The 25,582-nt window shown below is 40.6% G+C and overlaps 1 protein-coding gene across 2 annotated transcripts in view; it reads right to left on the bottom strand.

Annotated features, from left to right (window-relative positions):
- The window catches only part of usp24 (ubiquitin specific peptidase 24), a 49,525-nt gene that overhangs the window by 2,994 nt on the left and 20,949 nt on the right, over window positions 1-25,582 (bottom strand). For both annotated transcript variants that reach the window (XM_088999825.1, XM_088999827.1), the window contains 38 exons: window positions 25,485-25,570; window positions 24,525-24,633; window positions 24,150-24,305; window positions 23,900-23,997; window positions 22,269-22,364; window positions 21,963-22,185; window positions 21,565-21,727; window positions 19,977-20,138; window positions 19,816-19,886; window positions 18,492-18,652; window positions 18,351-18,412; window positions 17,213-17,404; window positions 16,070-16,184; window positions 15,379-15,523; window positions 15,188-15,307; window positions 14,979-15,104; window positions 14,125-14,223; window positions 13,961-14,043; window positions 13,012-13,153; window positions 12,808-12,927; window positions 12,513-12,727; window positions 11,034-11,158; window positions 10,805-10,946; window positions 9,551-9,701; window positions 9,378-9,473; window positions 8,563-8,666; window positions 8,375-8,488; window positions 6,831-7,038; window positions 5,604-5,693; window positions 5,407-5,509; window positions 5,195-5,313; window positions 3,792-3,905; window positions 3,648-3,713; window positions 3,504-3,570; window positions 2,662-2,740; window positions 2,478-2,553; window positions 2,317-2,403; window positions 650-760 (listed from right to left, as the gene is read on the bottom strand). In XM_088999825.1, the coding sequence (XP_088855951.1) occupies window positions 650-760; window positions 2,317-2,403; window positions 2,478-2,553; window positions 2,662-2,740; window positions 3,504-3,570; window positions 3,648-3,713; window positions 3,792-3,905; window positions 5,195-5,313; window positions 5,407-5,509; window positions 5,604-5,693; window positions 6,831-7,038; window positions 8,375-8,488; window positions 8,563-8,666; window positions 9,378-9,473; window positions 9,551-9,701; window positions 10,805-10,946; window positions 11,034-11,158; window positions 12,513-12,727; window positions 12,808-12,927; window positions 13,012-13,153; window positions 13,961-14,043; window positions 14,125-14,223; window positions 14,979-15,104; window positions 15,188-15,307; window positions 15,379-15,523; window positions 16,070-16,184; window positions 17,213-17,404; window positions 18,351-18,412; window positions 18,492-18,652; window positions 19,816-19,886; window positions 19,977-20,138; window positions 21,565-21,727; window positions 21,963-22,185; window positions 22,269-22,364; window positions 23,900-23,997; window positions 24,150-24,305; window positions 24,525-24,633; window positions 25,485-25,570 (4,596 nt within the window). The remainder of the gene's footprint in view (window positions 1-649; window positions 761-2,316; window positions 2,404-2,477; window positions 2,554-2,661; window positions 2,741-3,503; window positions 3,571-3,647; window positions 3,714-3,791; window positions 3,906-5,194; window positions 5,314-5,406; window positions 5,510-5,603; window positions 5,694-6,830; window positions 7,039-8,374; window positions 8,489-8,562; window positions 8,667-9,377; window positions 9,474-9,550; window positions 9,702-10,804; window positions 10,947-11,033; window positions 11,159-12,512; window positions 12,728-12,807; window positions 12,928-13,011; window positions 13,154-13,960; window positions 14,044-14,124; window positions 14,224-14,978; window positions 15,105-15,187; window positions 15,308-15,378; window positions 15,524-16,069; window positions 16,185-17,212; window positions 17,405-18,350; window positions 18,413-18,491; window positions 18,653-19,815; window positions 19,887-19,976; window positions 20,139-21,564; window positions 21,728-21,962; window positions 22,186-22,268; window positions 22,365-23,899; window positions 23,998-24,149; window positions 24,306-24,524; window positions 24,634-25,484; window positions 25,571-25,582) is intronic.

The following is a 25,582-nucleotide window of genomic DNA, read 5'->3' as shown; positions in this document are numbered from 1 at the left end:
GTTGGATATGTTGAAGAAAAAACGGGTGTATTTTTTCATCTTATCATAAGAATTATTTTTTTGGGAGATAAAAGTTGAAATATTAAGTGAATCAATGTAATACAGTAAAGTCTCGTTATATCGATATGGGATATATCGATAGTCCCGGTTATATCGATACTATTTCTATGCACGCACAGAGAAAATTACATGCAAACAGGGTCGGATATATCGATAGTCCCGGTTATATCGATATTTTTTCGGACTCCCTTGAATATCGATATAACGAGACTTTACTATATTTAATATTTTTTTTAGAGATACTCATTCACTGCCATTCACGAATGTATTCACGAATTGAAAATATTACATAGAGCACCATTCCTGATTTTGTTTGTGTTTAGTTTTTTCTTGTTTGGGTGCTGATAAAACGCTGGCCGTGGCCTCTGGCAATGTTTTGTTCCTTCCACAAGGTGGCAGTATTTCCTTTTTTTCCATGTTAGCGCTTTGTTCCAGCTTCAGTTGTTGCTAAAGCGCTATATAAGAAAATATGTACTATGTATTGCATTGTATTTTGGACAGCCGCCCTCATTTCAAGCTCATATAACTCCAGATATGTGACTTGGACTATGTGACGGTACGGTTTAGCGGCACACGTTCTTGCCTTTACCTGTCTTAGGTTGCGTTCGGAGTTCTCGTTGGCGGGGCTGCCGTCGGAGCCGTTGCTGCTGCCCGACTGCTCCTTCTCGTTCAACAAGGCTGTCGCGTAGGCCAGCGTGTCCTTCAGGGGGTCAACGTACACCAACACGTGAGTTAGGGGTGGCAGCGAAGAGCATGTGTAAGAGCGTGTGTAAGGGTGCGTGTAATGGTGAAATTTATTGATTTGTTTATTGATTCGTACAATTACAGTAAAGTCTCGTTATATCGATATCGGATATATCGATAGTCCCGGTTATATCGATACTATTTCTATGCGCGCACGGAGAAAATTACATGCAAACAGGGTTGGATATATCGATAGTCCCGGTTATATCGATATTTTTTCGGACTCCCTTGAATATCGATATAACGAGACTTTACTGTATATGTACATTGATTCGTCCATTGATACGTACATTGACTCGTTCGTTCATTAATTTGTTTGTTTGTTTATTGATTCGTTCGTTTATTGATTCATTCGTTCATTGATTTGTTTGTTCGTTCATTGATTCGTTCTTTGGTTCGTTCATTGATTTGTTCTTCGGTTCGTTCATTGATTTGTTCGTTGCTTCGTTCATTGATTCGTTCGTTCATTCGTTCATTAATTTGTTTGTTTGTTTGTTTATTGATTCATTCATTCATTGATGGTTTGTTCATTCATTGATTCGTTCTTTGGTTCGGTCATTGATTTGTTCGTTACTTCGTTCATTGATTGGTTGGTTCGTTCGTTCATTCATTGACCCGTTCGTTCATTGATTCGTTGGTTTGTTAATTGATACGTTCGTTGGTTCGTTCATTGATTTGTACGTTGTTTCGTTCATTGATTCGTTCATTGATTTGTTCGTTGGTTCATTCATTGATTTGTACGTTGCTTCGTTCATTGATTCGTTCATTGATTTGTTCGTTGGTTCATTCATTGATTTGTTCGTTGCTTCATTTATTGATTCGTTCGTTCGTTCATTGACCTTCGTTCATTCATTGACCCGTTCGTTGGTTCGTTCATTGATTCGTTCGTTGGTTTGTTCGTTGATTCGTTCGTTGGTTCGTTCATTGATTTGTTCGTTGCTTTGTTCATTGATTCGTTCATTGATTTGTTCGTTGGTTCGTTCATTGATTTGTTCGTTGGTTCGTTCCTTGCTTCGTTCATTGGTTAATTGATTCGTTCTTTCATTGGTGCGGTCGTTCATTGACTTGGTGGTTCGTGTATTGATTCGTTGGTTTGTTCATTGATTCATTCATTGTTTCGTTCATTGATTCATTGTTTCGTTCACTGATTTCTTCACTGATTCGTTCGTTCATCCATCCTTCCTTCGTTCCTTCCCTCCCATCCATCTTTCCCCAGACAAATTTTAATATAAAATACACAAAAAAGTAGCATATCTGTACCATGCATATAACAATTCAACACACCCTAATGGCAACGCTGGATTGTTATAATGTAAACAATGGAATCTGGATTTTAAAAAAAAAGTTGTACCATGGTCTCGTCAGACCAAAATACAAATAATATGATTTAGCAAAATTCGGAAACTTCACAGTTAGCCTTAAATAAGTTTGCATTAGTGTCACAATAATTTACACTAGTGGCTGCTTATCTTTTAGGTGGCAAAAGAACTTTGGATTTAAACGTGTCCCTACCTGCGCTGAAATAGTACGCTGGAAGCTCTTATTGGTGGATGTCTCATTGGAAACGTTACTCTGCGGCGTCCAATAATGTTCGGTCATCTGAGGAACCAATAGTGTTATTGTGGGACTGTAAAACAATTAATATCCATTTTTTTGAGTGGATCTCAACGTGCCTTCTTCTGTAGCCACTGCACCGCCCAGCTCCAGTGACCAGACAGGTCCTTGAAATAATCCTTGGCTGGAGCACACCTGGTGGCAAAAATGGGGTAGGGAGATGGAGGGGAGGTTGTCTTACTTGTACATACTTTATATACTGAATAGAATCGATGTGAATGGGTCATTGTGGTTGATACCAACTTTTGGGCTAACGTGACCAAGAACTTGACACACTGGTAGCAACGTCTGCTGTCCACGTTGTTGCTCTGGTGCATCAAAGCTGCGGACGCAAGGGACATACAGTGAGACCTCAACTTACAAACTTTTTGTCTTACAAACATCAAATTTATGAAAATTAAACCTTATAATAAGCACTATTTTCATAATACACACCCACCACGGCTGGCGGAGTGATCTTCGGCGGAAACACACGACCGAACAGCACCAGAGGTTAAGTTACCAACAGTCCTTATGGAAGGTGACTCTCCTTCCATAAGCCATCAACGACCATCAAAAAGGTCAATAAAACTTTCTTTTACAGCACAGTTTATTTCTTTAATTACAGTCGTCATGTAATGCGCCTCTCTTTCCAAACAGCAATTTCCTTTGACCTTCGACCTCCAACGCCATTCCATCAAGCCATAAATGACCATCACAAATGTAAATAAAGTGACTTTATGATACAATGCAGTGTATTTCTTTCATTACAATACAATAGCACATTTATTATACATAGAATAAGGTATGTTGTGTGTAGTTTTAAGGCTTATTCAGTTGAAAAGTATATTTTATGGAAACCCGGGAATGGATTATTCCCATTTTAATGGTTTCCTATGGGAATTTTTTTTTGAGATACACACTTTTCGCCTTACACACTCTGTCTGGGAACCAATTACGTTCGTAAGTTGAGGTCTCGCTGTAGTAGGCTTTTTTAGATGTATTCAGCTCAGTAAATTAAGAATGGTGAAAAAAGCAAGTTGGCAAAATCAAATCTTTTTTTATTTTAATATTGAGCACTTCGGTAGAGATGATCAGTGATTTACCCAGCAGGCCTTTGTCCGACTCAAAGGCATACTTGAGCCTCTGTGACTGCAGGGGGTCCTCCACAACCTAAAGCAGACCGATTGACGCTCATCAGCATGTCAGTGGAACGCACGTGCGTAGCTCGAGTTTGCCTGACGACTCACCAGAAGTTCCTGCAGCATGTGGAAGATGTTCTTCAACTCGTGAGGCGGCGCCGTCTCCAGCTGCGTCTGCCGGCAGTCAAAAAACATTCACAATGGGTGAAAAACGAAAGACGAGCGAGACGGGAAGGTCGTGCGGCGGTTTACCTTGAGGAGCTGCAGCATCCCTAAGGAGAAAGGCTCGTTGCAGTAGGAGCAATAGGTTACCATGCCGATGAGCGGCGTCAAGGGACCTGACAACTCTCTCAAGGCGAACATCACCTGGGGGTCCGCAAGAGCATTCAATTCTTACAAGGAGGCAGAGGTAGGGTCTGCTTGGATGATTAGTTAGTGGGATTGGACGAAAATGTCAACACACGGATTAAAGGAGAATTGGATTCTCCTTTAACACAAAATATGTTCACTAAGGAGGAACATTTGAATTTTGGCGCACAAATAACAAACTAACTAATAGCTAAATAATAACCAACAAACTAATAAACCAAATAGCTTGGCTGCTAGCCAGCCAGCTAGCTAACCAGCGAGCTAGCGAACCCGCTAACAAACGAACTAACTAACCAACTAAGTAAGTACATAAGTAACAAACAAGCAAGCTAACTAACTAAAACCCTACCTCGCTAACTAATACCAACTACTAATTAGCTAAATAACTAACTACATAACGAGCTAAATACTGTAACTAGCTAACTAACAACCTAACTAGCCAACAACCACTTACATAACGAACAACCTAACTAACTAACAAGCTAACTAACTAACCAACTAACTCATGAACTCATTTACGGCCATTCCAGAATTATTCGGTGTTTGGTTTTTCTTGCTGGGGTGCCGATAAAGCGCGGGTCAGACCTCTGGCAATCTTTTTTTCACTTTCACGGGGGGGGCAGCATTTGCCTTCTGTCCATGTTAGCGCTTTATTGCAGCTTTAGCTGTGGTTAAAGCGCTATATATACATCAATATGTATGTATTGTATTTTGTACAGCCACCCCCATTTCAGGCTCAGATAACTAGAGACCCATATAACATAGGAATTAACTCATTCTTTGTGATGAAAGAATACAGTCAAAGGTTTCTTATGCTGCATTGAATTTTTATGTAATTCTAAAACTCAATATTCTGTGGAATTTGAGTGAAAATGACAAAAACCCTGGCACTGGAGTGGACACATTTTTGCATATTGTCTAACTAACCAACTAACAAACCAACCAGTTAATTTATTAATTAATGTACTAAATAACTCACCAACTAAAAAAAAAAAATCTATGTGTGTATTCAGAAAAACGTATCCTGTGACTGTAAAGTGTCCTTGAGAGTTTTGAAAGGTGCTTATAAAGGAAACCTATTATTATTATTATTATTATTATTATTATTATTAAAAAAATACAAATATAAAACCCATTACATTTCATCAAAAAAATGGACACAGAGGGATTAATGACATAAAGGATGAATAAATTAAATTTGGATCCCAAGCAATTACACGGAGGCTGACAAAATCGCTTAGATGCTGTTTTTAAAATGGATTTTGTTGATGAGTCCCTTAAATTACCTCAAGAAGGTAGGGCTGTCCTTCTGGGGTGAAGACGTTTGCCAGGATGTCTGAATGGAGGGGCAGGAGTGGCGTGGACGACGGGATGCTACTGACACGGAGGCTGAACCCCTCTGGAGCTGCAGCATAGATGTGGACAGAGAACAAAATGAGGTGAATTGGGTAAATGGTATGGAGACTACTTTTCAGAGCCGAGGGGGTCAGTGCCTGACCGTGCGTCCGCTGGGAATCGAGGTCCGAGTGCATCGTGATGAGAGCCAGAGTGCTGTGAAGATGGAGAAACTCCCGAGCCTGGGCCGGACTCCACCGCCGGTTCTATAGAGACACACAAAGAGGACCAGATTCAAAATGGAAAATGGGACGTTAAAAAGAAAAAAAAAGTTGACATTCAGGTGAATAAAAGCTCTACCTGGTTGTTTTGGCGATTGGGTCCCAGAAGGAAAAGTAGCATTCGGTGATAGGCCGAGTGCTTCAACAACAGTTGGCAAGCGTCACCACCCTGAATGAGAAAAATGATTTTGCTTTTGTTTGTACATTTTGTAAAATCAACATGTATTGTCTTGTATTTTGTAATAATTGACGGGAATTGAAAATATGACGTGGAGCGGCATTCTCAAATTTATCCAGGTTTTTTTTTCATGCTTAGGTGCCGATAAAGCGCTGGACATGGGCTCTGGCAATGTTTTTTTTTATTTTTCCACAAGGGGGCAGTATTACCCTTATTTTTCATGTTAGCGCTTTGTTCCAGCTTCAGCTGTTGTTAAAGCGCTCTATAAACCAATATGTATGGTATTGCATTGTAATTTGGACTGTCGCTCTCATTTCAAGCTCATATAACCCCAGGCCCATATAATTTAGGAATTAACAATTTTTTTTTTCTGATGAAAGAAGAGAGTCTAAGCTTTCTAACGCTGCACTGAATGTTTATGTAGTTCTAATACTTAATACTGTGTGGGTACTGGAATTCAAGTGACAATGACAAAATCCCTAGCACTGGAGTGGACACATTTTTTGCACATCGTCTGGCAGTGAATGAGTTAAAAATGAGAACTGGATCAAGTCACTTGTGAAGTACAGTGATCCCCGTTTATCGCGGTTATTGGTGACCAAAGCCCCCACGCGATATGTGAAACTATAAATCATGGGATATCGTGCTGTCATTGGTCGACGTCAGTGCTGGGAACCAATCACGCTGCAAAACCTTTGAGTCATTTAGCATTTCTTTTTTTTTAGTTTTACTGAAAAAAAATCTGTAATGCACTGAACCGGCGATAAGTGAACCGCGAAGTAGTGGGGGATCATTGCACCGTAAAAAAGGTTACAACCTAGCAATCTTTTTTGGTGGAGGTATTAGAGGACATTGCCCTGTCATAACAGTGAAAATGCAAAGTAGAAAGGCTGAAATTTGCTTACAGAGGCCACAAAATGGCTGTATTGCACTGAGACAGGGTATAGTGGCCTGTTTAAATGAAACTCCTCTTCTAACCTTAACATAGTTCTTGGCACTTTGATGGTGTCAGAGCATTACTTGCAATCAAAGCAATGAGTAAATATTTTTTTTTTAAATCCACATTTGTTCATGTATTAAGACATTTAAACCAGGATGTGCGAATCATAAATACGTTGCCTTCGTTACCTTCTGAGAGAAATTACTGAAGAGGCTGAAGTACTGTGAGCAGTTCTTCACGTTCTCCGGAACGTCCTTGTCCAGCAACGAGAGCAGGGCGTCAGTCAGGCCGTCAAGACCAGGGTCAGCAAAGTGAAGTGCGCTCTCGAGGGTCTTCTCCAGAATGGACGCAACCACTACACGCACTTCCCTCATGCTGCACTCCAAAAGGCAAATTCTACAGGAAGCAAAAAACGGTCACGACAGAGACTATGAACTCATTCACTGCCATCCACCAATTTATTTATTTAGGAATTGAAAATATGACATAGAACGCCATTGCCGAATTTGCTCGGGCTTTGTTTTTTCATGCTTGAGTGCCGATAATGCGCTGGGCATGGCTTCTGGCAATGTTCTTTTATTCACACAAGGGGGCAGCATCTCCCTTTTTTCCATGTTAGCGCTTTGTTCCACTTTGAGCTATTGTAAAGCGCGATATAAACCAATTTTTATGTATTGCATTGTATTTTGGACCGCCACACCCCTTTCAAGCTCAAATAAATCCAGACCCATATAATTTATGGATTGAAGGACAACCGACGTCTCCGGACGTGTCCATAATTTGTAAAATGGCTTCAAATGACTTCTACTGAGCGTATTTTACAAAGATTCCACCGCATATAGCTATATTTTACGTTTTAAGACTCGCGCTGAATATTCAGGAAGTCTTGTTTTTGAGTTGGTGACAAGTCCGTACGTGACGTCACTATAGGAACACCCCCTGACCGAAAAAAAGACACATTGTGGCAGTCCTTCCATCACGTCAATGTATTTTGCTGTACTGTTTGGTCTGAAAACCTTGTGTTGCACACAAAGGCCGTCAGAAGAGGGTGTCCAAGCTCCATATAAGGAATTTATCAGCCTGTGGAAACGGAGGTGGCCACAGGAGGTCGCCATTTTGTGCCTCTTTTCTGATGATTGTTTCTCCCCAATGTTGCCTCAAAATGGCATGGAATAAATTCTTTAATCGACTGCAAACATGTATGCTTTCCTCTTCAGACCTATTTGAATCATATTCATAACTGGATGTGTAACAAGAAAGCATATTCTCCGAATCTGAAGCCATTGTTTTGATTCTCTAGCAATGCAAGACGTCTTGGCGTGACGTCACGAACTGGGGGCGGGACTTTCTGAAAATGCCCAATTCGCAGCTCAATTTTTTTGCAGCTTTTAGACACTTTAAGTCATTTTTATTGGTGTTTTGCATTTGAATAAAAATATCATACTGCGTGTTTTGGGTATTTTAGAAGCTATAAAACGTTTTTCTGATGTCAGTTAAGAAACAAAAAAGTGACGTTGGTTGTCCTTGTAACTCTTTTTTCTGATGAAAGAAGAGAGTCTAAGGTTTCTTACACCGCATTGAATATTTATATAGACCTAAAACTCAATATTCTGTGGGTCCTGGAATTCAATTAACATTACAAAAACCCTGGCATTGGAGTGGACACATTTTTGCATGTCTGGCAGTGAATGAGTTAACAACAATTTAATTTGTTATGTTAATTTAATCCCACCTGGTCATCTCACGCCCCTCTGGTCCAACCAGGTACTGAACCATCCACTGGCAGGCGGTACTGCTTTTTGACAACAACACTTCCACCGTAGCCATCCACTCCTCCGTGTCCACACTGCGTGTTTGTGTCAGAAGGGGGTAGATGGTGACATAAACACAGCTGCTTGAATTTGTACTGTTTGTTCATACCGCAGCTTCTTTTTGGTGTGCAGGTAGGTGTGGAAGAGGAACTGGACGGCCAGTTGGAGACTTTCTTTGGCCATGGCTTGGTAATCGGCGTGCTTCAGCTTGGTCTATAACAAAAAAAAAAAATGCGCTGGTGAAATGAAGCCTGTTTGTAATAATTGTTGTAGTTGCTACATTGGAGTAAATTAAATGGTGGTGCATAGCCAAGTTAGCATAACACGACAAAATCAACATGTTATTCCTTTTTTTTAAATATATATTTTTTCAAGATAAAGCAATATCAGAAGTCAATTTTCTTTAACTAATACAGTACAAATATATCAAAATGTATTTTCATATAATTTATCCATGTATATGGCCAATTGCTAATTATAATAGTTCATACCCATTGGTAACATGGGCTCCAAGTTACAAAAATTGGATACACTCAATTAACTAGTGAATTAACTCATTCACTGCCATTCACAACATTATTCGGTAATTGCAAACATGACAGAGCGCCATTCCCAAATTTGTTCAGGTTTTGTTTTTTTTTTCATGCTTGGGTGCTGATAAAGCGCTGGCCATGGCCTCTGTTTTTCCTTCCCACAAAGGGGTAGCATTTGCATTTTGTCCATGTTACCGCTTTGTTCCTGCTTCAGTTATTGTTAAAGTGCTATGTAAACCAATATGCATGTATTGCATTGTATTTTGGACAGCCGCCCTCATTTCAAGCTCATATAACTCCAGACCCATATAATTTAGGAATTAACTTTTTTTTTCCTGATGAATCCATATCGCATCCACAGAAGTGCATACACTTCAACTTAAAGACATACGGCGTTAACAGAAGCCAGCGAGAGCGTGAAGTTGAAGTAGTCGCTGTTGTAGACGTCTCTGTTCCTCATGAACTTGAGATTCTCGTCCCTCACCATCTACTCAAAGAGGAAAAAAACCCAGAGGTGAAACAACCATGTCAATGAAAATGGGTGTTGGGAAGTTTGACGCCAACCTGATAGATGCTGGCGGGCATTTTCTCCACAAACAGGCCTTTCTTCTCGCCCTTGCGGACCAGGCGGGTGAGCAGTGTGAGGCGGTCGTTGTTGGCCCGGGGCGGGCGAGGCGACGACTGCGGTGAGACGTCGGGTGAGGACGGCGCAGACCTAGAAAACAAAGATGCAGTGCTTCTTCAATTGTTTATTTTTTGCAACAACTTCTACACGGCTGTCATCGAATCAACCCTGTGTTCTTCCATCACGGTTTGGTTCGGGGCCGCCACAAAAACGGACAAAATCCGAATTCAACGGACAGTTAGGACGTCGGGGAAAAAAAAAATAATTGGCATCGGCCATATTCACTCTCGAGGACTTGCACACTGCAAGAATCCAAACAAGGGCACGGAAAATCCTACTGGACCCTCCGCACACTGCCCACCACCTTTTCCAGGGACTTCCCTCAAGCAGGCGTTACCGATCCTCGCGCACCAAATCCAGCAGACATTGAAACAGCTTCTTCCCCCAAGCCATTAACTGTCTAAAGCACAGGTGTCAAAGTCAAGGCCCGCGGGCCGAATCCGGCCCGCCACATCATTTTTTTTCGGCCCGCGAAAGCAAATCAAACTTGTTAAATTCCATGATGATTGCTAAAATCTGAGCCAAAATTTCATATTTTTGGATATCAACCACAATAAAAGTCATTATTCTTGACATCAGATTGGAAAACGAGTTATTCATTAATTTGCTGTGTGCTCTATATGTAATATTTGAAGGGATTTAAACATTCTAATGGGTTCCCCAAATTCATAACGGCCCTCGAGAGGAAACCATAACTACAATGTGGCCCGCGGCAAAAAATGACTTTGACACCCCTGGCCTAAAGTAACCCGAATATAACTGTATAGTGGCTCTTTGCAATTTTTGATAATGATACTAGTGCAGCTGTTATACATACTTGGCAATAAAGATGATTATGATTCTGAATTGATTCTGATTCTGAGGAAAAATAAAACATTTGTTTCTTTAGCTATTTTAACAGAAGTATGACATATGTGGCGCAGATCATGTAGCGATATGTGCCAATAGTAATAGACGTGCACCGGTGCCGGCGCAGTGGCGTTACAAAGTTGCGCCAAGTTGTGACTGTCAAAATGAGTAAATGGCACGGCCCAGATGCATCCCTGCATAAGTGTGAACTTTTTGTCACCTCTGCTGACCTAAAATATTTTTTTGGGGGACATTTTGAGATGTAAGGCGTGTGGTTCACTTACAGCGTGAGATCCTCTGCTTCCTGCCTCATGATGCTGACTCGGCTTTTTTTGGGTAGGACGGGTGAGTTTTGCTCACTAATTTTCTGATAAAACAACATATAGGCATTCCAATATCTCCTCCTCACGTCAGGGTAGGGGTTAGCTGCAAAACAAAGACACACGGAGGAGGCGTCAATACTTGGCTGATTCCCTTGATGGAGATTGAAAAGGTTTGGCGTATGTGACTCACATTGATCGTAAACTTTGGGCCGGTATTCTCCTCCAAAGCACTCGTACTCCAAGGTTTCGTCGTTCATGTCAAACTCCTCGACCACGTTATCGTTGAATTTGTACCAACGTCCGCGTGAGCTGCCGCTGCACACAAGCAGACACAAGCATGATGAAAACAAGTACAGTCAACCCACGGTTTTCAAACGGGTCATTTTTTTGTCCAATTTAGTTTACAACCTAAAATGTGTATAGATATATTTTTTTATGTCCCGGTATACAACCGAAATTCGGTTTTCAATTAAACTGAGCGACTTCCTTGCGCTTCCGTATATGTCACGTCCTCATATGTCACGTCCTCATTGTGACCAACGCATTAGTATTGTTGAATAAAGTTATTTTTTTATGACGAAGCAGACACGTCTGGCTGAGATCTCCGCAAAACGGATGGTATTCTTGTGTAGCATTCTATTGTAAGTCGACGTTGTTTGTATTGTTCAATCATGATTCACTCATTCACTGCCAGATGTGCAAAAAAAAAAATGTCCACTCCGTTGCCAGGGTTTTTGTCATTGTCACTCGAATTCCAGGACCCACAGAATTTTGAGTTTTAGGACTACATAAACCTTCAATACAGAGTCAGAAACCTTAGACTCTCTTCTTTCATCAGAAAAAATAGTTAATTCATAAATGATATGGGTCTGGAGTTATATGAGCTTGAAATGAGGGTGGCTGTCTGAAATACAATGCAATACTGTACATAGATATTGGTTTATATCAGGCTTTTTATGTTCCAATGTTAAAGCTGATGTTAAAATTGGTGAAAATAAAACATATTACAGTTTATTTTTATAGTATTCTATAAATGACCTGCTGTACTATTATGTGTTTATCCAGTTTATGCTGGAAAATAGTTACAAAGTGCTTTAAAAAAAAGTTGTTTTCTAGACTTGGAAGGGATTAAAAGTTTTTACATTGATTATCATGTAAAGTGCTGTTTCGGTTTTCAACAGATTATGGTTTAAAAACAGGGTATTACTCTACATGCTTTTCAAGTCACGCAATGCATCCCGGAGCCTACTATATGTGCTCATTCGAATATTTGTTGCGTTAACACACATCAACATATACTGTACATCAGGGGTGTCCAAGTCATTTTTTGCCGCGGGCCACATTGTAGTTATGGTTTCCTCTCGAGGGCCGTTATGAATTTGGGGAACCCATTAGAATGTTTAAATCCCTTCAAATATTACATATGGAGCACACAGCAAATTAATGAATAACTCGTTTTCAAGTATGAAGTCAAGAATAATGACTTTTATTGTGGTTGACATCCAAAAATACGAAATTTTGGCTCAGATTTTAGCAATCATCATGGAATTTAACAAGTTTGATTTGCTTTCGCGGGCCGAAAAAAATGATGCGGTGGGCCGGATTTGGCCCGCGGGCCTTGACTTTGACATCTGTGCTGTACATGAAGAATACGAAAAAGACCTCTTACCGTCTATCTTTAATGAAGGAGTAGTAGTGGCCAGCGTGCGCCTGCCCGCTGTGGACCACTACGCCAACTAGCTCATAGTTCTCCGAAATGGTGACCTTCTTCCTTGGCGAGCCTCCGGACGTGCCATCGCCTCGCCCCTCGCCGCCTTCCCCGCTGCAGTCCTGACGCGCCATGCCGGACACGGTGTACGGCTCCATGTTTAGCACCCAAGGAAACTGTAAAAAAAAAAAAAAAAAAAGGCTTTCCATCTTATTGATCTTGGCGTGAATAAAGAATATCCTCTGTCAAAACGCACCCGAATCTGTTCATCATATTTGATGGAGCGTCCGCTTTCCCAGTCAAAGCCGAAGCGCATGAGATGAATGCAGAGAACGCTGGGGAGCGATTTGATGCACGTTCTTTTTACGGTGGTCCTCTGTACAAGTGAATACAAAACATAACGTTGGAATGATTGATTGAGAAGAAAAAAAAATTGCAACCTAAGAAATGGCTTACGTGCCTTTTCCTTGCATTTCTCACAGTAATAAGCGTTGCTACCCTCTAGAACCTCCCCTCGGACGAACTGGTCCAGGGAGATCTCAAGACTCTGGCAGGACGTCACACCGAGGTTCAGCGCCATGAATGTTTCTTCACGTTCGTACCTGAAAAGCAGTTTCCATATAGTTTTGGGAAAATAATTGCCTTTGGCAGCTCTGGTTTGATCACATACAGTGAGACCTCAACTTACAAACACCTTATCTTACAAACTTTTCATCTTAAGAACGTCAAATTTATGCAAATTAAACCTTATAATAAGCACTATTTTCATAATACCCACCCACCACGGCTGGCGGAGTGATCTTCGGCGGAAGCACACGACCGAACAGCACCACAGGTTAAGTTACCAACAGTCCTTATGGAAGGTGACTCTCCTTCCATAAGCCATCAACGACCATCAAAAAGGTCAATAAAACTTTATTTTACAGCCTTTATTTTACCTCATGTAATGTGCCTCTCTTTCCAAACAGCAATTCCCTTTGACCTCCAACGCCATTCCATCAAGCCATCAATGACCATCACAAATGTAAATAAAGTGACTTTATGATACAATGCTCATGTATGCTTCTATATTGTATGCCTTATAATTCAGTGCGCCTTATATATCAGAATCAGAATCAGAATCAGAATACCTTTATTCGTCCCGCAATGGGAAAATTTGCAGTCCACAGCAGCAATTGAAGACATATATGACAACGGTTTTAAAATAGGGCATTGAATGAAGGTGCGCCTTATAATCTGTTTCGCCTTATTGTGCGGAAAATAGGGTAAGTCAAAGTATGACTGTAGTAAAATTGTTTTCCTGCAATATTACAGTAGATTGAGGTGCACCTGAATAAAAAAAATGCTGATCTTGTATCGGATCTTATTCGATGTTGTGGGCAGAGTGAAAGAAAGCATTCAACACTCACCGGTGAGGACAGTCTTTGCAGATTTTTTGGTCAGAAAAGATGCCCTGAAATGTGTTTTTGAAGATTTGCTCTCGGCCCATTTTCTGGCAGAAGGACAGGAAAAAAATACATACTTGAATATATGGCAACAAACACAAGCAGCTTATATATGATGTATATCATACCTTGAGATGTTCATCAAGCTGGTCCACCAAGCTGGTGAAAAATTCATACGCGTCCTGCTGCTCTCGTACGTACAACTCTTTGTTCCACATCTTGAAGATCTAAAACACCCCAATAAAAATGGACTTAGCTTGTTTATGAGTAGCCTGTTTTCCTGAAAATGTCTCTGCAAATGTCCCTTTCTCATATTGCTGAGTATTAGGGATAAAAGACAGAAATTGTCCTTGTTCTTTTTATGAAGGCAGAAATAGAATAATGTCCTTAAAGTAAAAAAAAAAAATAAGATGATTTTAAATGCAAAAATTCAACTCAGGCATCACTGTAGGTATTTATATGCAAAACGTCTATCCATCCATCTAGTGAGCTAGCTGTCAAGCTATCCATCTCGTGCACAGGTGTCAAAGTCAAGGCCCACGGGCCAAATCCGGCCCGCCACATCATTTTTTTCGGCCCGCGAAAGCAAATCAAACTTGTTAAATTCCATGATGATTGCTAAAATCTGAGCCAAAATTTCATATTTTTGGATGTCAACCACAATAAAAGTCATTATTCTTGACTTCAGACTTGAAAACTTTCAGATTTGAAAACGAGTTATTCATTAATTTGCTGTGTGCTCTATATGTAATATTTGAAGGGATTTAAACATTCCCCAAATTCATAACGGCCCTCGAGAGGAAACCATAACTACAATGTGGCCCGTGGCAAAAAATGACTTTGACACCCCTGATCTAGTGAGCTAGCTGTCGAGCTAGCTGTCGACCTAGCTGTCTGTCTGTCTGTCTGTCTGTCTATGCCCCCTCTCTCTATTTTTATTCATTCATTCATTCATTCATTCATTCATTCATTCTCCAAATACCTTCCAGAAGTTCTCTGGGACATAGTACTGCAGTTTGCTCTCCATCAGGTGACCAAACAAAGACTGAACTTGGTGGAAGACGCTCTCATCGGGCTGGTCCGTGTCATCCTCAATGGACAGGAACGCCTTCATGGGGGAAAAAAAAATCAATACGCACATGATTGTAGATGTACATAATATAGATTAAAGAAATAAAAAAAGATGTGTACCTCTGGTAAGCCCGGCTGCATGTATAACTGTTGGAAAACAGCATTCATGTAACACGTGGCTCCGCCGTTCTTCAGGCCCACAAAACCCGAAACCGAGCGGCTCTCTACAGGGGGAAGATACTGATATAGGCGAGAAAAGAGTTGAATTTCGCAGCTCTGTTATCGGTAAGGGTCAAACATTGATGCCTTACATCAAATTCTTTACAGAGCGACGGGTCCGACTGGTGGTGCATGGAGAGCAACTCTTTGGTGATCAGTCGTAGGTTAGAAAGTGAGCTGTCGGCGAGCATCACCAGGACCTCATAGGCTGCCAAACGGCTGCTGGCGGTGCTGCACCTGAGTGAAGTGGTGCAGTTTCATGCTTGGGTGCCGATAAAGCGCTGGTTAGATCCCTGGAAATGTTTTTCCCCTTCCACGAGAGGGCAGCATTTGCCTTTTGTCCATGTTAGCGCTTTGTTACAGCTTCAGCTGTTGATAAAGCGCTATATAAATCAATGTGTATGTATTGTATTTTGTACAGTCGGCTCCATTTCAATCTCAGATAACTCCAGATATATATAACTTAGGAATTAACTATTTTTTCTAATGAAAGAAGAGAGTGTACATTTTCTTACGCTGAAATGAATGTTTATATGTTCCTAAAATTCAACATTCTGTGGGTCCTGCAATTTGAGTGAAAATGACAAAAACCCAGGCACTGAAGTGGACACATTTTTCCACATCGTCTGGCAGTGAATGAATTAATGTGATATTTTTCCCCATTGACTCTAATGCAAGTCAGTGTTTTTATTTCCTGTCTGTAAAAAAATAAAAATAAAAATAAAAATGGTAATAATTCCGACCAGTGATTATCATGTGGTGTGGTTTAGCCATGCGACTCACTTGGGGTGGAAATCGTGGCTGGGAGCAGGGGATACGGTGGAGTTGGAGGTGTTGATAATGATGCGAGATGCACGGAACAAAAAGTCATCCAACAGCTGCTGGATCAACGATGGGCCTGCAGAGAGAGTGAGGCGGGGTCATGTGACGTACAAGTGCATATTTGATTGTCCTAACTTAACTCATTAACTGCCATTCCCGAATTTATTCGGGAATTGAAAAGCATGACGTGGAGCGCCATTCCCGAATTTGTTTGGGTTTTTTGTTTTTCTTGCAAGGGGGTGCCGATAAAGCGGTGGTCACGCCTCTGGCGATGTTTTACCTCCCACGAAGTGGTAGCATTTGCCTTTTGCACAGTCACCCCCATTTCAAGCTCAGATAACTCCAGACCCAAATAACTTAGCAATTAACTTTTTTTCTGATGAAAGAAGAGAATCTGAGGTGTCTTATACTGCATCGAATGTTTATGTAGTCCTATAACACAATATTCTACGGTTTCTGCAATTTGAGTGAAAATGACAAAAACCCTGGCACTGGACTGGAGACATTTTTGCACATCGTCTGGCAGTGAATGAGTTAAAATGGTGGATACAAACTTTGTCGTGCATTACATCAGACGGAGATAAATTATATCAGAGACGGCGTAGCATATTCGGGATTTTTCCCCCTCGCCCAATGTTTGTGATGCTTATCTAAAACTGCAAAAAGCAACCCATTTTGACACATGAAGCTCCATGTTGAAAAAGTATCATTTGCATTACGTATCATTGAAGCTATGAGACTTTTGCTCATCTTCATCCAATCGGTAATCTGTCCCCAAATTTAAACACCATGAGACCACCAAATGGAATCCAACAGAAGGACGGTAACAGTTTGGTCTTATGGTGCATTCACAACAGGGGGAAGTGCTGCAGGAAATGTGGACTGTATATAAATAACCAATATTGGCTCATTTTACCATAAAGGCAGATTACAGGTTTATTTGGTTATTTAATTTATATTTCGGGATAGCTTTTGTGACACATAAAGCAAGGATTAAAAAAAAATACAAACAATAATGGGACGAAAACTTCATATTAGCCCCAATTTTCACTTCCTGAAGATGGTACGGATAGCGTCCCAATACCTTTGTCCAAATGCACTCACCGAGGTGTTCCTTCTCCTTGCCGCAAAGCGACAGCAACGTCTTAATGAGTCGCAGGTGTCCTGCCAGGAGGATGTTGTCCGCCTCACTGGTCTCCATCTCCGAACTCCAGCTGGGCTCAAAGTTGTCCAACCAAGAGATTTCGTCCTCCAGCATGGTGGCGGTGTTGACTTGCGACGCCTCCATCTCCGAAGCTGCGTGGGGTAAGCGGAAAGGGTGGCGAGAGACAACGATAACGTTTGGGTGCAGCATAAATATGCAATATTGCAAATGTTTATAATAATAATGAGACATTTAATTTATAAGCGCATTTCAAAACTCTCAAGGTCACTTTACAGTACAGGATAAGTTTTTCTGGGGGTGAGCAGCGGTAGCCACACTCAACCCAGAATAACTCAAATAGATAGAAAGTTAGCAAGCTAGCTCATACATGTAGATAACGAATATATAGCTAGCTAATAGTTTAATTGTTGGATACATTCTGGACTCATTCATTGTGTGTGAAAATCCACAAAATGCAATGTATTATTATTATTTATCATCATTCACCGCCATTCACAAATTTATCCGGGAATTGAAAATATGACGTAGAGCGCCATTGCCAAATTTGTTCGGGTTTTGTTTTTTTCATGCTTGGGTGCTGATAAAGTTTGGGTGCTGGCAATGTTTTTTTCCTTTCCACAAGGGGGCATCATTTCCCCTTCTTTTCCATTTTGGCACTTTGTTTCAGCTTCCGCTGTTGTTAAAGTGCTATATAAATGAATGTGTATGTATTGTATTGTGTACATCCGCCTTCATTTCAAATTCATATAACTCCACACCCATATAATTTAGGAATTAACTCTTTTTTTCTTGATTAAATGAGATAGTCTAAGTTTCTAACACTGTATTGAATGTTTATGTAGTGCCAAAACTCAATCTTCTGTGGGTCCTGGAATTCAAGTGACAATGACAAAAACCCTGGCACTGGAGTGGACACATTTTTGCACATCTGCTAGCGAATGAGTTAAAAACCAGTCAAACGAGTCCAATCGAAGAATGTTGATATATCATGGAACACAGTATCCACTTTTTTGACAATCAATGCTAATATGCTAATGGTAATGTCATATTCGAGCCGTGACTTTTTTTAACACTTACTTGTTAGATCATCCAGTAACTGACATCGCAGGTCAAAATATTCCGTGCACTGGGACAACAATCTGTCAAGAAAATCAATCAACATGAGTGCTTTGTATTTTTGTCACTTTCTGACCTGTTTTTTTTCTCCCTATGAGTTACCTTTGGTTGACTCCTCTCATGATCGAGGTGGGACTCCACAGGGGCAGCTGAGCAGTGAGGATGACCGAGAGCAGAAACAAGTTGGGTTTCTGCACGTCAGCAAAGCCTGATGTGTCCGACTGGCTAAGAGTGTACAGCTGGTCACAAGCCACACGACGGATCTGAGGGGAAAAGCAGTTCAGATTGATTTCCTAAACTGTTTTAGGGTAGCGTTTCAAAAAATTTATTGCATCACGGAAAAGATAAAAAAGTGGGATACAAACAAAGAAAAGTGTCCTGAAAAAAAATATGAGTACTATCGGGTTTGAATTGCGGATCACATAATCTTTAAAGGACAACCAACGCTTCCGGACAAGTTGTGTCCATAATTTGTAAAATCACTTCAAATGACTTCTACTGAGCGTATTTTAATAAGATTCCACCGCATATAGCTATATTTTACGTTTTAAGACTTGCACTGAACATTCAGGAAGTCTTGTTTTTGAGTTGGTGACGAGTCCGTACGTGACGTCACTAAAGGAACGCCCCTGACCGAAAAAAAAAAGACACATTGTAGCAGTCCTTCCATCACGTCAATGTATTTTGCTGTACTTGTTTGGTCTGACAACCTCGTGTTGCACCCAGAAGAGGGCGCCCAAGCTCCATATAAGGAATTTATCAGCCTGTGGAAACGGAGTTGGCCACAGTAGGTCGCCATTTTATGCCTCTTTTTTGGGTGAGAGATTTCCCCACAATGTTGCCTCAGAATGGCACAAATAAATTATTTAATCGATTGCAAACATGTATGCTTTCTATTTGAATCATATTCATAACTGGATGTGTAACAAGAAAGCATATTCTCCGAATCTGAAGCCATTGTTTTGATTCACTAGCAATGCAAGACGTCTTGGCGTGACGTCACGAACTGGGGGCGGGACTTTCTGAAAATGCCCAATTCGCAACTCAATTTTTTGCAGATTTCGGACACTAAGTCATTTTTATTGGTGTTTTGCATTTGACTAAAAATATCATACTGCGTGTTTTGGGTATTTTAGATGCTATAAAACGTTTTTCTGATGTCAGTTAAAAAACAAAAAAGTGACGTCGGTTGTCCTTTAAACATACATTCCAAACAAAATATAGCAACTTACGAACAAATTCACCTTACGAACGACCGTTCGGAACGTATCTTGTTTGTAAGTTGGGGAGCGTCTGTATAATTAAAAAAAATGACTTGTACCTAATTAAATGGGTCTATCGTGGTCACACTCACCCAGCAAATGTAAAATTAACTAAACTAAACGTGTCAAAACACCTGCTATTATGTAAAAAAATAAAAGTTTACCTCTCCACTGGGAGATCCGAGCAGCACATCGATGATGAAGTCATTGACACAGGGCAGGTTATAAAAAGAGGCTGCAAAGAGAAAACGCCCATTGCGACATGACATCAAGTACAAAAACGACAAGTGGTGACCATGAACGTCACTTGCGGCTCGAGTCTTACACAGCTGTTGACAGCGCAGCTGCAGGCAGGTAACCAGAAGCGATAGAGCCTCGCGAGCAATAATGGCATCTTTTATGGAGACGCTCTGTTGGCGGACGCAAATGCCTGCGTGCAGTGCGGTTGGCGTCGTCTCTCCCTCGCTGCTCGAGCTGCAATTGCTTCCTGCGAAGACCAAAAACTTGGTTGTAATCGTGAGTTGCGGCATTTGTCAACATTTTCTCTTGAAATAACTCGTGAATAATGTAGTAGTCATAAAAGATGCATTAACGAATATTTTTTTTCATTTACCTGTCAACCTGCGAGACACATGTGACCTTGCTAACAGCTCAATTTTTCCTTAGTTTGTGAGAAAGAAACCATACGAATGTGTAATATTTCATTGCACAAATTTATTAAAATTTTACATGTAAACATGAATACTTTTAACAAGTTACAACATATTTCTAGCAAAAATCAAGTATGTTCTTTGTTGTAGAGCATTGTGGCTTTTTTGGACAATTTGAAAATAACTTTAATTTGTGTTCTCATGTATACTTTTTATGAAAAAATACAAATGATGTTACGGTGAAAAAAAAAACACGGTAAAATGTTTAATTTAACTGATTTCAAAATAAAATTCCACTTGACCGGAACTTCTTCTCGAGACTTGTTTTCTCGGAGGTCGACTTTGCTTTTTTACGAGTAACGATATTTGTTATAATTAACATTACTGCTAATATTTAAAGACGAAAATGGAATCAAAAATATAAAAATTATATTTAACAATTTTTGAGTTTCTCGTACAAACTTTCTTGGATGCCGTACACATCTAAAAATGTGCATAAATCATACAAAATATGGCAAAATACAGCCGGTTGACAAGTATGAAATAAGTTCCCAGGTGCTCTAGTTCTACGTTTTATTTTCCTATTCCTTTCATAACTTTGCTGCTGTGAATTGTAAATTTCTCCACTTTGAGACTAATAAAGGTTAATTTAATTTAACTCCTCCACTGCCAGACATGCGCAAAAATGTGTCCACTCCAGTGCCAGGATTTTTGTCGTTGTCACTCGAATTGCAGGACCCGCAGAATATTGCGTTTTAGGACTACATAAACATTCAAGAGTGTTTAAAACCTTAGACTCTCTTCTTTCATCAGAAAAAAAAGTTAATTCCTAAGTTATATGGGTCTGGAGTTATACGAGTGTGAAATGAGGGTGGCTGTCTAAAATACAATGCAATACATACATATTGGTTTATATAGCGCTTTAACAAGAGCTAAAGCTGTAACAAAGCGCTAACATGGAAAAAAGGGAAATGCTGCCTCCTTGTGGAAAAGAAAAAATATTGCCAGAGGCCATGGCCAGCGCATTATCGGCATCCAAGCATGAAAAAAAACCGAACAAATTCGGGTTTTGTTCATATTTTCAATTTCTGAATACATATGCGAATAAATTTGTAAATAACAGTGAATGAGTTAATTTAATGCAATAAAATGTAATTTATTTTAATTTAATTGATTTTTTTTCTAAACGCTGCTTAACAGTTTCCAGTCTAAGCCCACAGAGAATAATCGCCATGCAATTCTAACTCCATCGCCATCTCTCACCTGTGCTGCTAACTCTCGTGCGTACTCCTTGAGATAAAAGCGAGCAATGGGTCTCTCTGATTGGCTGCGGGCTACCAACAAGATCCAATCTGCCCGCCGCCGCCGCCCAGGTCAGTCGCATGAAACAGGCCACGGTGGAGGTGAAGTCGCTGACCTCCATGGTCTACGAAAGAACACAGATTCTGACGCTATTAATGCACTCCAAAAATAGGCGGAAGTAGTCGCCGAAACATGTCAGGTATTTGAACACCTACAATACACTGTCTGTAAGTAAAGAATCTGCCTAACATTAGTTATCAAGTAGACAGAATGAACTTAGTACAACGAAAAATAGTCCCGTTTAAAAAAATAGTCATACATATTTCAAAATTTCATTTTGCACTCTACGCCCGCTTTACCTGAATAGCCACACGAGCAGCGGGTATGATCTCCTCCACTCTGATGGATGAGCGTTCAGATAGTGACATCTGCCTGTAGGACGACTTCTCCGGTGTGGCACAAAGAGAAAGCTGGCGACCTGTCCGGCTAGCGTTGCGAAATGGGCGGGATGATAACGCCTCGCCGTCACGGATGATGTCCTCATCCAGTGACATGGGCATGCTTTGGCCAACTAGAAGGAATCTGCGATTTATGAAAAAAGCAAAACAAAAAAAACATTGATTGGATTGTCGGTGTTATATGATGCATTGGACAGCGCGTTGTACCTGGCCAATTGAAGGCAGATAGAGTAGACGCCTTGTCGGGTTTCATAATCCACCTCTGATGGGATGGAGTCTCTTTGCATAACATTTACCACCAGACTGTTAAGGAAGAGAGACTACATTTAAAGGACAACCGACGCTGTGGACAAGTTGTGTCCATAATTTGTAAAATCACTTGAAATGACTTCTACTGAGCATATTTTACAAAGATTCCACCGCATATAGCTATATTTTACGTTTTAAGACTCGCGCTGAATATTCAGGAAGTCTTGTTTTCGAGTTGGTGACGATTCCTGACGTGATGTCACGTCTGGAACGCCCCTGACCGAGAAAGCGACACACATATGCATTTTGGGTACATTGTTTGGTCTGAAAACTTTGTGTTGATGGCGAAATTAGAAGGAAAAAAACAGAAATAACGCGATGGTGAATTGTTGTGTGTTGCACCAAGACTACTATTTGATACTAGTTGACAAATCAACCCATTTTCAACGGAGCTTGGGCGCCATCTTGTGCATTTTCTGGGACGCTACATTACAGCCAGATGCCTCAAAATGACACAGAATTACTTCTTTAATCGATTGCAAACATGTATGCTTTCCTCTTCAAAACTATTTGAATCATATTCATAACTGGATGAGTCACAAGAAAGCATCTTCTCCCAATCTGAAGCCATTGTTTTGATTCCCGAGCAAGGCAAGACGTCTTGGCGTGACGTCACGAACTGGGGGTGGGACTTTCTGAAAATCCACAATTCGCAGCTCAATTTGTTGCAGTTTTAGCACACTTTAAGTCATTTTTATTGGTGTTTTGCATTTGACTAAAAACATCAGCCTGCGTGTTTTGGGTATTTTAGATGCTATAAAACGTTTGTGTGATGTCAGTTAGGAAACAAAAAAATGATGTTGGTTGTCCTTTAAGGTGAGGGTGGCCCGGTAGTCGAGTGGTTAGTACAGTGCGGAGCTCGTGAGCCTCCCTTTGTGGAGTTTGCATGTTCTCACGAGGCCCGCGTGGGTTTTCTCCGGGTGCTCCGCTTTCCTCCCACATTGCAAAAACATGGACGGCAGGCAGGCTGATTGAACACTCCAAATGTTCCCGAAGTATGAGTGTGGCAGCGAATGGTTGTTTGTCTCTGACTGCCCAGCGATTTGCTGGCAACCAGTTCAGGGTGTCCCCCGCCCAGTGCCCGAGGACGGCTAGGATAGACTCCAGCAACCCCCATGACCCTAATGAGGATAAAGCGATCTGGAAAATGGATGGGCAATATTTAATTTTTCTTGTTCAGATATTTTTCTGTCATTGCTATTTTGAAGATTTTTCGGGTATTATCTTTCCTTCATTCAAATAGTTGAGCAGAAATTTGCAGTTTGGCAGAAATTTGCCGCCGAGCAGGAATTTGCGGTTTGGTATAAATTTGCGGTTTGGCAGAAATTTGCGGTTTAGAGATCCCTCCCTCACTTCCTTCTATCCGTTACTACCTGACTGAATACTTGCTGCTAATGCACATTACAGCTGTTTATTGAACGCACTCTAATTATGACTGTTGATTTGTTATATTACGACACGTTACCATCTGGTCATCACGATTGAAACATAACAGTATTTCGTATTGTCATGTCATGTATGTTTCATACCTGAGGCCTCCTGCTTTGAGGAAGTTGTCACAGAAGGACTTGCTGCTGGTTTTCGCCATCTCATCATCAGATGTGGGCATGAGTTTTGAACTTAGCACCTGAGGCATACATTTAAAAAAAAGAGCATTTTATTTGGTTAAACAAATATAAAAAAACAGCATGATAAATATTTTTTCTTTTTTTATCTCTTTCATTGTTACATTGTGCACCATTAGTTAAAGCAGATATTCTGTGTGTCTATGTAACCTACCTCCAAATTGTACAGCACTCTAAAGGTGGACATGCCTGGGGCGGAGGACCGAAACAAGGACTCCAGGATGGAAGCGGCGCTGGGCTGGTGCTGATTTTTGGATGTCATAGATGGTGAGCGAGTGCCGGTCGCCTGGCCAAGGGTGAACAATGTCTTCTACAAGAAGAAGAAACAGTCGGAGTCTGGATGCACTGTGGCACCATGCTGCCTCTTAAAAGGTCAGTCTTGAATACTAAAAAAACAAAGCTTGTATGTCAAGTATGTGGAGGGATGTTTTCTTGAGTAGACCACACACACAAATGAAATCAGTTGATGGGGGTGTGTCCATGATTTTTTTTTTTTTTGCAAACTATTTCAATAAATGTCAACTAATACCTGATGGCTCCATACGCTGGATTCTTTGGGGACAAAGTTGTCAAGAGCGTCCTGCACCTCGGGATCAGTTGGGATCAGGAGGAGCAGCTTTCTTACACGCAGGGTGATTCTGGGAGAAAAGACACATTATTGTCAGTAATGTGAGTAATGAGGCAATTTTGGGGGAAATTTGAATTTTGGGAAATTTTGGAATCGTGAAAATAATTTCGGAGGGAAAATGAATTAACTGAATATTTGAAATTGATAATGGGAACAACGCGAATTTGTTTGTTTTTTTATGTGTCATGGAGAACGAATAGTGATTTATTTTTATGTGGGAATATTTTTAGAAAATCTGAATTCTTGGCATGCAAATTGAATGAGCTGAATTTTTTGAATTTAAAATACAGACAATGTAACAAGTGTGATTGGGAATGATTGGGATTTTTTTGTGGGAACTGTAATGGTGATGAAAATTATTCGTAAAATCGAATGAACAAGGTGATTTAAATTTTGAATGGGAAGCGAACTACGCATATATATGCATAAATAATAAATAAATAAATAAATAATACATTTCATTTAGAAGCGCCTTTCAAAACTTTCCAGGACACTTTAAAGTCACGTCATTTTTTTGTGCGGGTGAGCAGCGGCAGCCATTCGCGCCAGCGTTCACTCTACCCCACTCTACACTTTTCTTTATTTAACTGAAGCCATTGTTTTGATTCTCGAGCAAAGCAAGACGTCTTGGCGTGACATCACGAAGAAGGGGGCGGGACCTTCTGAAACTCAATTTGAAGTAGTTTTTGGACACTTTAAGTCATCTTTATTGGTGTGTTGCATTTGACTAAAAATATCATCCTGCGTGATTTGGGTATTTTACATGCCATTAAACGTTTTTTTTGATGTCAGTTAGGAAACAAAAAGGTGTGTCGGTTGTCCTTTAAATATGCAGGGGACAACTCAAATAGAATATTCTACCTGGTTTCGTCCAAGTTAGCCAGTTGGTAAAGCATCTCAAATACATTGCACACCAGCGCCATAACAACACCAGGCAGGGCTTTCTCCTGGTAAAAGAA

Source organism: Hippocampus bargibanti, linkage group LG07 (assembly GCF_051943395.1).
Source record: "Hippocampus bargibanti isolate YZ-2025 linkage group LG07, ASM5194339v1, whole genome shotgun sequence".
NCBI classification, from domain to species: Eukaryota; Metazoa; Chordata; class Actinopteri; order Syngnathiformes; family Syngnathidae; genus Hippocampus; species Hippocampus bargibanti.
Note: the sequence above shows the minus strand (reverse complement) of the source record. Positions and strands in the feature narration are given on the sequence as shown.